General features: G+C 33.9%; 1 protein-coding gene across 1 annotated transcript in view; it reads left to right on the plus strand.

Annotated features, from left to right (window-relative positions):
- Positions 1-14245, plus strand: part of NRK (Nik related kinase) — a 135537-nt gene that overhangs the window by 50712 nt on the left and 70580 nt on the right. The window contains exons 3-4 of the mRNA XM_063084051.1: positions 7061-7117; positions 8434-8505. Of these exons, the coding sequence (XP_062940121.1) occupies positions 7061-7117; positions 8434-8505 (129 nt within the window). The remainder of the gene's footprint in view (positions 1-7060; positions 7118-8433; positions 8506-14245) is intronic.

Here is a 14245-nt window from a genome sequence, read left to right on the forward strand (position 1 = left end):
GATCATTACTGCAAATCAATGCTGGTTTTTCAGTGCCTTAACAACCCTGAGCTTTGCATCAGATCATTAACTAACAAAAGATGGTCAAAAAATGCTAAACTACTAATGGTTAATTTCTCAATGATGACTGTCTTCTTTTAAACAAGATTTTATTTTTTTAAAATTTTACACTTAAAATTCTGGTGTGATAATAACAGGTGCACTCTTGCATTCACTTATTCATCTCTCCTCTCTCTGTGGCCACTCCCCCTCTTTCCTTTTCTTTTCTTCTTTAGTGGATGTGCATTCCTACTCAGCATTACCTCATAGACTTTGCTCATGATGTGCCATCCACTGGGCCCTCCCTCTACTTCCAAATCTGTTGAAATGCTATGCCATCGTCATGGCACAGTTGACATTCTATCTCTTCCGGGAAGCCTTCCCAGTTACTCTATTCATCATTCATTCAACTAGTATTCATTAAAAGGGTCTTGTGTACCAGCTGCTGTGCTAGGCACTAGAGATACAAAGATGAAAGAAATATACAAGTACTCCCAGACTTCAAGAACTGTTATGTTTCATCTGATTATATTGATGAAGTGACTGAATCTTTGAAATATTGTTGTGCTTGATAATTAGGCTTAATTACCTTCATGTATTTTTCCATCATACTTTTCTGTATTTAAATTTGCCCACGTACCTTGATCAATATTGTCAATGTGCTTCTGAACTGAGACTACTGGGCCCCACCTAGGCCTATCACCTGTTCCCTGATCTACCTGTACCTTTCTACCTCATGCTCCCACTGCCATGCATATCTAGGACTATCTCCTTGATCTGCTAATAAAAATCATAGTGAATACCTGGAAGACCCATTTATATCCACTCAAACATGCCCAAAGGCCGAAAACAGACTTATAAAACAAAAGAGGAAATCTTTAAATGCTGTATGCCAAAAAGAAATATGTGCTAAGGACTATAGTGGACTGGTTGGCAGTTAGAAGTCAGTAAGTCTAAATCTTAGGTGACCAGAACACCGATAATTCACAACTTTCCTCTGCAATTATTGGGTAAACTATATTTGATTCTGGATGCCTGGTGTATATGTTGACCTTCCTTTATTACTTTTGAGATATTCCCCCAAATCAGAAGTGATCTGAAAAGTGTTAAATTGATTTTGCAAAAGCAAATTTTGAGAGTTTGGTGTTGAATGAATACCAGTGCAAATTCTTTTGTAAACTAGAAAATTATTTTATGACTGTCTCTTTATTTCTTTTGTTATATATATCAAAATGTCCTGCATTGATTTGTGTTTAAGGCAGGAACATATACTTTTTAACAATGTGTTATATGTGACCAATGTCTTAAATTCAAGGACATGTAACATTTTCTGTTTGTAGGACAGATTCCAAATGATAATATTCATCTTGGAGCCATTGAAAAATATGAGCACAGTAATAAACTCTGTTTTTCTTGGGGGAAGCAGACTAAATATTGCTGCTTATTTGATTATCTAAATTAATTAATTAAAAAAACAAATCCTTGACAAATTGAAATCAATACATTGGGGGATTCCTGTTCTCTTCTGAATAATTTCAAATGGTCCTACAAAAACAGTACACATTCATCCTAATTACTGTATTTCGGAGGGCAACCCCAGGAAATAAAATTAGTCATGAGAGAATAAATTTGTCAGGGAAGATTTTTGGGACCATATTTAAGTCCTTCCCATGGTAGTGTACATTCATTCTCCTCAATCCTTTAAACAGACTGTATTTGGGATCCAAGAATTTATGTTAATATCTAGTTTATGCAGGTCAGAAAGGAGGAGGGGGAGGGGGGCTACCGAGAAATTGGTTAAGGGTCACAAAGATTGATTATGTTTTCTAAACATGAGTATGCTAATTACCCTGATTTGATCACCACATATTGTACACATGTATTGATATTCAAATATGTACCCCACAAATATATATAATCAATTATGTTTCAATTTAAAAGAAAAACTGTCAAAAATTATCTAGTTTTTCCAATCGGTTCCATCCTCTAATTTTTTCAGGTGAATACATCTTAAAAACTGTAATTTTTCCAATAAAATTGTGACTTGGAACAGTTTATCTCTCTACCTCTTCATCCCCATCCCCCCTTTGTTAAACTCCTTTAACACTTTGAGAATCCCTTCTCACTCACCATTTCCCTTCTCCCCATTTTACGCACCTGCTCCATTTGCTATGGCTGAGGAAAAACTTCTCCTAATACTCTTCTGCCCCAGTCCTTTCCTTCACATTCTCCTTCCATCAAAATTCACCTGTTCATTGCCGTTGTTGCATTTACCTTACCTGATAATCTAACTCATGCTAAAATGTTAATGACAAATAATAATTAACGTGCCTTTCTCTCAGCTAATATTTGAATAATCAGGGAGTTTCATTACTTTAATATAATGGAGGACAGGACTTAATGAATGATTTTTATACTTTGTAGCAGGTTGTAGGGTACAGGGAAAATTTTTCGAGTAGTTGACCTTCTGTTGCCCCTAAAATCAAAACATATAAGCTTCATCTATTAATAACTAAACTTGAATAAGTTGAAAGAATTTGATGACCAGACAAAAAATTGCCTGAGCTGAAGATAGTAGACTTCTTGGTTCCAAATGTCAGTAGGCTTGAGCCTAGAGATAGCAATGGTTACAAAGCACTGTTACTATATATTATTTTCTGTTCCTCGAATATGAGAGAGCCTGTGAACTTGTACCAAAGATTTAAGCTGCAGTTTCTTTTTTTATGATGAGAATGAGAACTACGAAAAGTTTCTTGTCCTTGCTCTGTGATCCTCCAGAATTATTAATAAAAGGAAGAAATCCTGTCATTTGTGACAACATGGATGAACCTGGAGGACGTCATATTAAGTAAAATAAGCCAGACACAGAAATACAAATACCAGATGATCTCACTTATATGTGGAATCTAGAAAAATTGAACTTATAGAAACAGAGAGTAGAATGGTGGTTACTAGGGTCTGGGGTGAGGGAAGGAAGGATGTGGAGCAGAGAGTTAGGGAGATGTTGGTCAAAAGACAAAATTTCAGTTAGACAGAAGGAATAAGTTTAAGAGATCTATTGCCCTCATGATGACTATAGTCAATAACAATATGTTATATACTTAAAAATTGCTAAGATAGTAGATTTTAAGTATTCTCACCCCAAAGGTAATAAGTATGTGAGGTAATGCATCTGTTAATTAGCTTGACTTAGCCATTCCACAATGAGTGTGTATGTGTGTTTATATATATATATATATATAAAACCATCTTGTTACACACCATAAATATACAATTTTTGTGTTAGTTACAAACATTTTAAGAGGTGATTTTTTGCACTCAAACTGTTTAAGGGAGCATTGCTAATCCAGTGCAGCTAGTGTATCCTATATGGTATTACTAATATTGTTGGTAGGAAAAACAAAAAATCCACATTTATCACTTAAAGCTTCCATTGTGATTTTCCTGCAGGAATATTCGCTAAGGCCAATGGCAGTTGATAGTTTATTTGACACTCAATCTAGAATCCATATTCAAACTACTTTCTTAGCATCTTCTATGTGTGTTTACAACAAATGGTGTTTTAACTTAATTTGTCATAAAATACACATTGTAACAGAAAAAAGGCAGATTCTAAAAACTGGATTTTCAGGTCTTGGTTCAATATCTCACCTAAGGAAACAATCTGTTTATGACAACATGGCCTTCAGCTAAGGTCACAAAACAGCTTCCATAAAATTGGTAAACCACAAAACGGCACCACTGAACAATTAGATTATCTTAATATGACTTCTGGGTTCTCTAGATAGATGCTCAAGAATAGTCTCATCCCTTTTTAAAACCAATGTCAATCACTTCTAATGAATAGAGTATGAGATGGAAAAATAGTAACTTTACAATGGAGAGACTTAGCAGATGTTACCTTAACCAACTGATCAAGGTTAACATCACCATTGATCAGTCATGGTGATATCATGTACCCCTGATATGATGAGATGAAAAGAGGACCTTACCTTTGTAGTATTCCTCCCCCCATGCTCATAACCTCAGTCTAATCATGAGAAAACATCAGCCAAACCCAATTTGAGAGACATTCTACAAAATACTTGACTGCTACTCTCGAAAAGTGTCATAGTCATGAAAAACAGGAAAGACTGAGGATCTGTGAAAGATTGGAGGAGCCTGAAGGAGACATGACCGATAATGGAATGTGGGATCTTGGTTTGGATGCTGGACAAAGAACATTAGTGGAAAAACTGGGGAAATCAGAATAAAGCCTATAATTTAGTTAAGAGTATTGTACTGATATTAAGTTTTTAGTTTTGATGATTGTGCCATGCTCATGTAACATGTTACCATTAGAAGAATCTGGGTGATGAATATATAGGAACTTTCTGTGATACCTTTGAAACTATTCTCTAAGTCTAAGATTATTTCAAAACAAAAGTTTTAAAAAGTCAAGATACAGGGGGAACTCTCTGAAATGTTATCTTAACATCAGTAATTTTCCATTATCTATTATCTGTATATTCTAGACTTCTATGGAGGGTTATAGAATTGTTTGGCATATTCATGTTTCCAAGACCTGGGAGTTTATTCCTCTGTAGGCACAACGAGCATATTTTTCAAACTCCACAGTAGGACACATTGTCTGACAAAATAATTTTGTGCAATTTTCAAGTGAGAATCAATCACAGATAATGAGGGTAAAACCAAGTTGGTTTTTTTTTTTTTTTTTCTGTTGTATGGCCATGGGTGGCACCTTTTAATGACAGTTATTTCACTAATATATGTCACAATTATGATGGCTGTGGATTCAGACTTTTAAAATTTTATATGTTGTTGACCACCAGTCCCATCAGATGTGTGGCTAATATCTTTGCTATCATGTCAAATACTTTGTATTGCACAGAATAGTTTGGCTCTTATGAGTCTCAGAATCAAGGAAGAAAGCATTTTAACTCCTTTAAGGGATTCTTGAGAACCAATTCCCAACATGTTGTATTTGTGCATACAGATGTGGGAAATATTTCCTTAGGAAGTGTTTGTATGAATAATTAGGAAAACAATACTTTCTAAGTTATAAATAAGGGCTAAACAAAAAATATTAATATTTAATTTCTCCCAGAGATGTAAATAAATTTGGAAGGTCTCCAACTATTCAGTATTTTTTAAAAACTCAGCTAAAGTTCAGGGGTTGTCATAATCATACAAAAAGAACAGTGTAAAACTATTTTTTTAACCACTTAAGAACTTGTTTTAATAGTGTCCTGCAAAAATAACTTCACTCTGCAGACAGGCTGCCCAAATTAAAACAAGTGACAGAAGATAATACAAGCTTATGCTCTTTTGAAAAATTTTAAAACAAAACTAAGGATGAAGAGGTTGCAAAGAAATTTATTGTTCTCTATGAAAAGAGACGATTATTTGTAGAACTTGATGCTATTGCTTCATGGATTGATTCTTACAAACTGCCTCATTTGTATTTCTCATGTAACCTCGATTTTTTATTTTGACTTTGATATTTTTTCCCAAGATTTTAAGTTAAACAGGTGGGTCTTGATTTTTGGTTCCTACTTTTGCCTGATCAGTCAATAATCTGGAACTTTTTCCTTTTCTTTAAAAATTCTGATCTCCCATAGCTAGCATGTTTCACCATAAACTGCTCTCCTGATACTAAACATTTCCTAGTACCTTGATCACCAGTGTCTGAACTTTATCCCAATCCAAGCCCATTCCCTTGCTTAGTTTACATCCTTCTGTCCTTGTGTACTAGTTTCATAGGGCTGTTATAACAAATTGCTACAAATTGAATGACTAAAAACAAAAGAAATTTATTTTCTAACAATTCTGAAGGCTAGAATTCTGAAATCAAGATGTCTACAGGGCCAATCTTTCTCTGCAGGCTCTTGAGGAGAATCCTTCCTTGCCCCCTCCTAGCTTCTGGTGTTGCCAGCAATCATATAGCTGCATCACTCAAATTTCTTCTTGTCTTTTACGTGGCCATCTTGTGTGTATGTGTCTTTGTGTCCAAATCTCCCTTCCCTTTCTATTATAAAGACACCAGTCATTGACCAATTGAATCCATTGTGGCCTCATCTTAATTTGATTACATTTGCAAAGATCCTATTTCTAAGTAAAGTCACATTCTGAGGTTCCAGGTGAACCTGAATTTTGGGGGGACACTGTTCAGCCCAGTATAGCCCAAGAATCAAATCTTTTGCTGTCGAACTATCACATAAGATATTCTGTTTAAGATTAAGATACTCATGGTAATACCAGACTGAATTTTTTTCTATGACTACAGCTTGAAATATGTTTAAAAGATACCAGCTACAAAATAAGAGCTCTGATTTCAACCTATACATTTATATATTTTTAATTATAAGTCTGTAATTTGCATTTTGGATAAGACTAAGTAAGTCCTTAGAACTCATCATATTTTCAATAACATAGTCCAGAACTTATTTTTTTATAAATATTATTGATTCATATGATTCAGGACATATTAAACAGTTTAGAGGTTGTTGAATGAATTATGAATCACTCTTACCAGTGATCATTATGGTGAAATGAAGTGTATGAACAGGGGTCCAATGGAAAGATATGTCTGTATAGTACCACATAATCAGTTGAAGAAAATGTTTAGTAGAATATTTCCTTTTTCTCTATCTTTAATTGAAAATTCTCACTTTTCATCCGGATGCTTTGGTACCATATAAACCTGGACTGAAGATGCTAAGTAAGCAATAAATTTAAATGGCCAATTAAGTCTACTATTTAATATAAACATAAAAAGCAAGACTACTCTATAAACTTGCTTGATTTTTTGAGTGAAATGGTTGGAGTTTGTATAAAATGCTGACAATTTAATATTTCTGTTTTCTATATAATATCTTATGTTTAATCTGTATATAATGGCTTATTTTATAATATGCAATGTGTTCCACTTTATTTAATTTTAGTATTTTTAATTTGTTTGCTTCTTGATAACTGGATTATCTAGCCAACACTTGATGTTTACCACTATCCTGTGTTTCAGGGACTCCATCAAAAGACTGGTGCATTTACAGCTGTTAAAGTGATGAATGCTCGTAAGGTAATATTATATCCTGTCTGTATTCTGTTCTCTTAATGGACTGTATTCTTGAGATAAACAGCTAAAAAAATATTGTATTTTTAAAAATCATTATTTTATATAATTATTGTTAAATTAACTGGAATTCATTATATTTATCTTTTAATATTATTTATATAAATTAATATATTATACATATTGATTTATTATATTTCCACATAAAAATGCTTCACTCACAGCAGAAGTTCCACATAAAACAATGGGGAAAATATCTGTATTCTTTTTTTTTATTTCTAGTTTAGTATCTGTTCCCAGAGATAATAAAGAAGAGATTTCCTCTAATGTTGTGTTAATATTGTTGTATTCCATCATATTCTTTTTCCCTTCAAACAATTATTTTTGAGAATTGAGGTCATTAGATTTTCAATGACAGGTAGATGGAAAGAACTCGTCAGAGATATACATTTTTTTATGTATTTTTTTTTTTTTTGACAAATGAGTAAGAGAGACAGTTTAATTGGCACTGTTCCTGCTAACATTCATAAAGTTTTGTTACGGTTCATAACATATTGTCATAGAATTTGCTAAGCACTGATTTCTGTCCTCTTTCTTTAGTATGAGTACCTCGCTTCCTTAACATAATATTAGCACGAACATAACAAAGGTCATAAAATGTTCACTTCACTATACCCTAAGAGAAAATTTATGTTTTAAGAACTATACAGATTCACTGAATTGCTGTCAATGCTATAAACTGTTCTTTTCCAATTTGTGCAAGAAATGAATTGCTGAAACTTTTTAAAGAGTTGTATGCTTTTTGTTTTGCCAGTACATGTCAAATGTTGCAAACCAATGTGACTTTTAAGAGATTTTGAGGTTTTGAGGATTTATTTTGCCCTACAAACCATGGCTTCCAAATAACCTCGTACTTTTTGAGTGAGACTCTCTGAACTACTTATGTCCTGTTTTAACTTGAGAGAACTTGACTTATATTTAATCTAAATTTTAGATACTCTGACTTTTGAAATATTTCACATTCAGCCTGTAGATGGTTAGTTCAGTTACTTGGTTTTGTAAGGAGAAAATAGCACTTTACTATCATCAAGTTGTAATTTTCTCATTAATATGGCAGTTAAATCTATTATCATGAATTTGGTGCCAAGTTTCTGTATATAATTAGAATCTAATTTTTAGATTAAAACTATTAGTGAAATTGAGAGAGGAATAATATTATCTTACTCTTCCATTTAGTGCTAAGGGAACATAAAGTACTTAAGCATAATTCATTTTCAGAGTGTACCAGTGCATCTACTCACATTTTGTTCTTGGTTTTACAGACCCCTTTACCTGAAATAGGAAGGCGAGTGAGAGTGAATAAATATCAGAAATCTGTCGGGTGGAGATACAGTGTGAGTACTAAAAGTTCTCATTAGCATGAAAGTAGTCTTTTCTTTAATTATTAGCTTTAAACTCTTCCCTTTGCATTGTGTCATTATTTCTAGAAGGCTGCCACTAAAATATTAGTGCCTTTTACTGTGTACAAATAATAACATACTTGTATTTTAACATATTCACATAGATTTGATTATCATGTTCGAACACTAGAGTCTGTCAGAGAGCAGGGCCTAGAAGAAATGGTTCCTTGAACAAGAAAGTGTTGATGACATGTGAGGGATTTAGTAAATCTACAGAACACAGAGCCCTCTAGCTGGGTAGCAAAAAAAGAGGAAGTGAGAGGAACAAAAGCAAATTTTGCCTAAAATTGGCCTTGGCAAGGTTCTTTCATACCTTTCACATGGTGTTCTGGACTGAATGGCTTTTCCACTGTTATGATTTTAATATACATTGCCATTGTATATGAGCCAAATGAAGACTGCCTTTTTTAATTATTATTATTGTAAGAGCAACAACAAACTGAAAACCAACAGGCTACTCAGCCTGAAAGTCTTTGGACAAGTGACATTGTACTGGAACACATGAAAGAGTGTGAAGATGCTTTCTACCTGCAGCTTTTTGACTGCCCTGCATAGCAGTATCTCTGATCCCAACAATACACTGGCTGTACAACAAGATTAGGCAAAGAGAATTCCCCTTTACCAGTAAATGTTGGAGATCTATCAAAGTATTGTATGAGCCTAACAGTAGAATTCCTGCTCTTATCAATAACATTTATTGATATATTTTTTCCTATTTTTCACTTTCACAGTCAACTACATGGGATTTGAATATTTCCAACCTTTTTCATTTTAATAAATAGGCTCTCAGTTACATTAAAAATAACCCTTTCCATTATCACAATCCCATTTAGAAATTTTCTGATTCTATTAAAAAGCTGTTCTTAAACAGCATCATGATTCATCTATTAGTACTAGATTCCTGTTTTTCTTTACAATGTGTCTCAGGAGAACAAGCATATCCAAGGGAAACAACTAGAACAGGTAATATCATGCTTTCACAGATCAAGAAGCCATGAAAGAAAGGTAACATGTGAAAAATATAATTATTTGATCAATTCTGATTTCATCAAACATTTGTGTTAATAAAACTCCTTTAAAAATCTTTCCCAAAACCTCACTGGTATTCTTTCCATAAGGAAAAGGCTTTTGATTCTAGAATTCGGTGAAATCACAAAGGAAGATCTGGCATCTTTGAGCCGCCTCTTCTTGACAAAAAGCAGGGTATTCAGGCCAATCTGGGATCAGCTGGCCTTGTGCCAGGAAATGCTGTCGTGTCATATTACTGGGAGATGTGTGAGAGTTTTAAATTACCCACTTGGCCTAATGGATATAATGTACTTATGTGTTTCTCACAAGCTCAACTTCCTGTTAATTGAGAGTGGCAAACACGCTAATGCTTTCCAAACATATCTTATCTTCGTTTATTTGTTTTGGGGCAGTTTACATTTATGTGGGAAACCCACTCTTAGTAGTTTTTTTCTGGTTGGAGACTTTGAATTTTCTGATTACATATTTTAGTAAGAAAAATAACTGCTAGCTAATCAGTGAGTTAGCATCTCTAAGTCATCTTGAATTCTTTTGCATAAAAAGTGTATGACTGGAACACACAACTCTTAGATGTCAGGGATTTATGAAAATAGCAGTAATGTAAAAGTTCAGAAACATGGATTCAGATCCCAAGTCTACCACTAAATAGCCAGAAAGTACTTGGGAAAATGGGGTATTTACCTCGCTAAGCCTCAGGTTTCTCATAGGCAAAGAGACACCAAAAATGCAACTACACTGCTACTTAGAGTCCAGCTGTTCTCCTAGCCTTGCTTGGAGAGACAGACTTTCTACTCACAAAGAAAAGGAATCTCCTTGACATCAAACTACCAAACAGGTTAAAGCACTCAGTCATGCCCCTGTTTCTCTTTAACGCGTTCATTGTATTCTTAACCTTATACCATCATTTCATTCCTATTTATTGCACTAATTATGAGTTCATATTTCTCTCAGCAGAACCTTAGTATTTTAATAAAAACTGAGAGTGTATATGTGCATACAAAATTGCTAGTGCCTGTGGTTTATTTCTATATGGTGCCAGATATTATTACAATTTTAAAGGAGGGCTACATCACAGGGGAAACAGAAAGTTTAAGGGTCTTACATGACAAGAATGAAAGCCACAGGATCAACTTTTACCTTTCAAGAAAACAGATTAAGAGAATTTGAATGGAACTTATTAACTGAGCTTCCTTGTGAGGCTGGGATGAGACTATAGCCTGAACTTTCATGTTATTCTCATGCAACAAATTGTTTTATTCATTCATGCCTTTATTACACAGTAAACAGAAAGGGGGGACCTGTCATTGGGGTTTCCAACTGGTCAAATAAGGCTCTATCCTCTTCCCCCATAAGACAAATAGGTGGCTAGAGATATATTTTTAGTAGTTGAATGTTTATGGATATAAATACACTGGAAAATCTAGGGAAACGCTAAAGAATGTTCTGCACCTGCCAGCCATTTTTCTGAGATTTCAAACTTTTATTTTTTTTTACAAGATATGTTATAAATACTGGGCATTTGGGGGGATAAAGATAATTTACAAACAAAAATCAAGTCAGCTTGGAGACACTATGGAGCCTAGTGCATTGCCTAATACTTATGTCTTAAGTATTTTAAAGCCCAGCCACAATATAGCTAAATATAAATGTAATTGCCCATTTTTTCTTGCCAGATCTTAGAGAATAAGCTAAGAAGGAAGGTGATAACTGAGTAAATATATTCAGTTACCTATGTATTTCAGCTGAGACTTATTTCCCTCTGTCCCCAGGTCATTAAGTCTGGGTAGTTGAGGAAAATGCTGAGGAGAAATAAAGATAATTGGTGGCTAACCCCTTAATTCTTTTTCATGTCAATTGGCCCTTTCCTAATGCATTGCCCAAAAGATGTCAAAAGTACCCTTTTTCACTGAACAGGAAACTTTTGTATCTTCAATTCAAAAGTCTTCTTTTCTTTTCATTCTACAAATATATTCCACCTTGGACTTAAGAATATTTTTTAAAAGCTTATGTAAGTTGAATTTTTATAGATGCAGTAGGAGAGCTTTTTTTATTTACAATCAAAAAAAATTTGGAGCTAGTAGGAATTCAGAGGAGCCCAGTGGTGAACCCATTCTTCAAGTGAAGAACACTTCCTTAGTCATCTCATATCACCTTTGAGTTCATTATGCACTATCTTGTGTTCATTATTGGTTATGTCATCCATGTATGTGAATCTTATTGTCCTGTATATGAATTGGTTTAAGTTAGGACTGTAACACCTAAATGCACAAATATGTTCGTTGGGAATTCCCGACATTTTAAGTTACCTTAATGTAAATAATATTTTAAGATTCTTTTCTCCAGTGCATTGCACCTGTATATACAAAAATGTGATTATTTCCCAATCATTAAGAAGCAAAGAGCTTTGTCCTAGATTGGCTGAAAAATAAGTGTTACAAAAGAATTATCAAAACTGCTCGGTTGTCATGGTACAAGCAGACATGGCTGAAGCTTAGAAAAAGAGAATTGCTTCCCATTTCTCTCCACTATAACAAATGTGCTGGGAAAGAAGGAGATGATGTTTGTAAATTAGGGTAAAATGTGGAGAGAGATGTATTGTTTTGATAGCACTCAGGCTAATTTAAATAACAGGCCAAGTATTGAAGACACTTTGTGATAATACCTTGCATTTATAGCATTTTTCTTCCAAGGATTTCAAAGAACTTTATGTATATTATCCCATTTGGTCCCACTAATGTTGCATGAAGATAAGTAATGGCTGCCATCTTTCATCATTTTCTTGAAAGTAAATTGAATGTGGGGAAGATTAAGTGAGTTTCCTACTCTGGGCTGTCCATGCTAAAAACCTAGGTGTCCAAATGTACACGGTAGGTGTCTTTTCTGACTGACATCGCACTGTCTTCTGCTAAAGCTATCTCTTGAAATTGTGTATTCTGCCTCAGTAATCTCATCTAATCAGATGGCTTCAATTATCACTATATAGATAATTATCAAAAGCAATAGCTCTAGACCTGACCTGTCCCATGAGTGCCAGACCCATATCTTCATTTTATGCAATCTCATGAAGACGTAAATGGAATGAGCATCTGTTTATTGATGTATAAAGATATGCTTTATATATTGATTAAAAGATGAAAGTTGCAGAATAGTGAAAATACTATGAGCTTGTTTAGTTTAAAAAATAAATGTCATGTATGTATGTTGATCATATCTTTATCCATTTAACTCTGTCAACTCTCTAGCTACTGCATTAGCATATAGAAATGTCTGAAAGAATGTATATTAAACTGTTAACATTGATTGGGGGAAATGTTCAGTGGGAGTAGACCACTTACATATTTTTATTAAAATACACACACACACACACACACACACACATATTTATATTTATTTATACATATGTACCACTGTTGTGATTTGAAAAGCAAATGTTTTTAAACATATATTTTTAAAATATCAGCACAGAACATCCAATGCCTTTAAAATATAATGAATCACAAACAAATCAAAGAAATGTGGTACTGGCTATTCCCATGAAAAGAATAAAGTTGGACTCCTACTTTATACAAAAATTAACTCAAAATGGACCTAAGACCTAAATTTAAGAGCTTAAGCCATAAAATGTTGAGAAGAAAACATAAGGGTAAATCTTCATGACCTTTGATTTGGCAATGGACTTTTAGGTATGACACCAGAAGTTCAAACAACAAAACACAACTTGATCAACTGGACTTCATCAAAATTAAAAACTTTTGTGCCTCAAAAGACACTATCAAGGAAGTGAAAAGAGGTTCCACAAAATGGGAGGAAATATTTGCAAATTGTATACCTGATAAGGCACTTGTATCTATAATATATGAAGAGCTTTTACAATTCAATAATTTTTTTAAAAAAAAACAAATTTTAAAAAGGGGGATAGCCAGTCTGATTGGGGTGAGGTGATATATCAAAGTGGCTTTGATTTGCATTTCCCTGATTAGTGATGTTGAGCATTTTTTCATATACCTGTTGGCCATTTGTATGCCTTCCTTTAACAGACGTCTGTCTATTCAGTTCCTTTGCCTATTTCTTACTTGGATTATTTTGGTTTTTTGCTGTAAAGTTGTCTGAGTTCTTTGTATTTTCTGGATATTAATCCGTGGTTGGATGCATAGTTTGCCAATATTTTCTCCCATTCTTTAGTTTGTCTTTTCATGCTGTTGATTGTTTCCTTTGCTGTGCAGAAGTTTTTTAGTTTCATATAATCCCATTTTTTTGTTGTTGTTGTTGCCTGTGATTATGGGGTCTTATTCATAAAGTCATAGCTGAGTCCTACTTCCTGGAGCATTTCCTTCATGTTTTTTTGGTAGGAGTTTTAAAGTTTCAGGCCTATATTTAAGTCTCTAATTCATTTTGAGTTTATTTTGTTATATAGTGAGAGGCACGGATCAAGTTTCATTCTTCTACATATCCAGTTTTCACAGCACCATTTATAGAAGAGGCAGTCTTTTTCCCAATGTATGTTCTTGGTGCCCTAGTTGAAGATCAGTTGGCTGCAAATATGTGGGTTCATATCTGGGTTCTCTATTCTGTTCCATTGGTCCACATGCCTGTTTTTATGCCAGTACCATTCTGTTTTTGTTGTTATAGGTTTGTAGTATAGTTT

Source organism: Cynocephalus volans, chromosome X (assembly GCF_027409185.1).
Source record: "Cynocephalus volans isolate mCynVol1 chromosome X, mCynVol1.pri, whole genome shotgun sequence".
NCBI classification, from domain to species: Eukaryota; Metazoa; Chordata; class Mammalia; order Dermoptera; family Cynocephalidae; genus Cynocephalus; species Cynocephalus volans.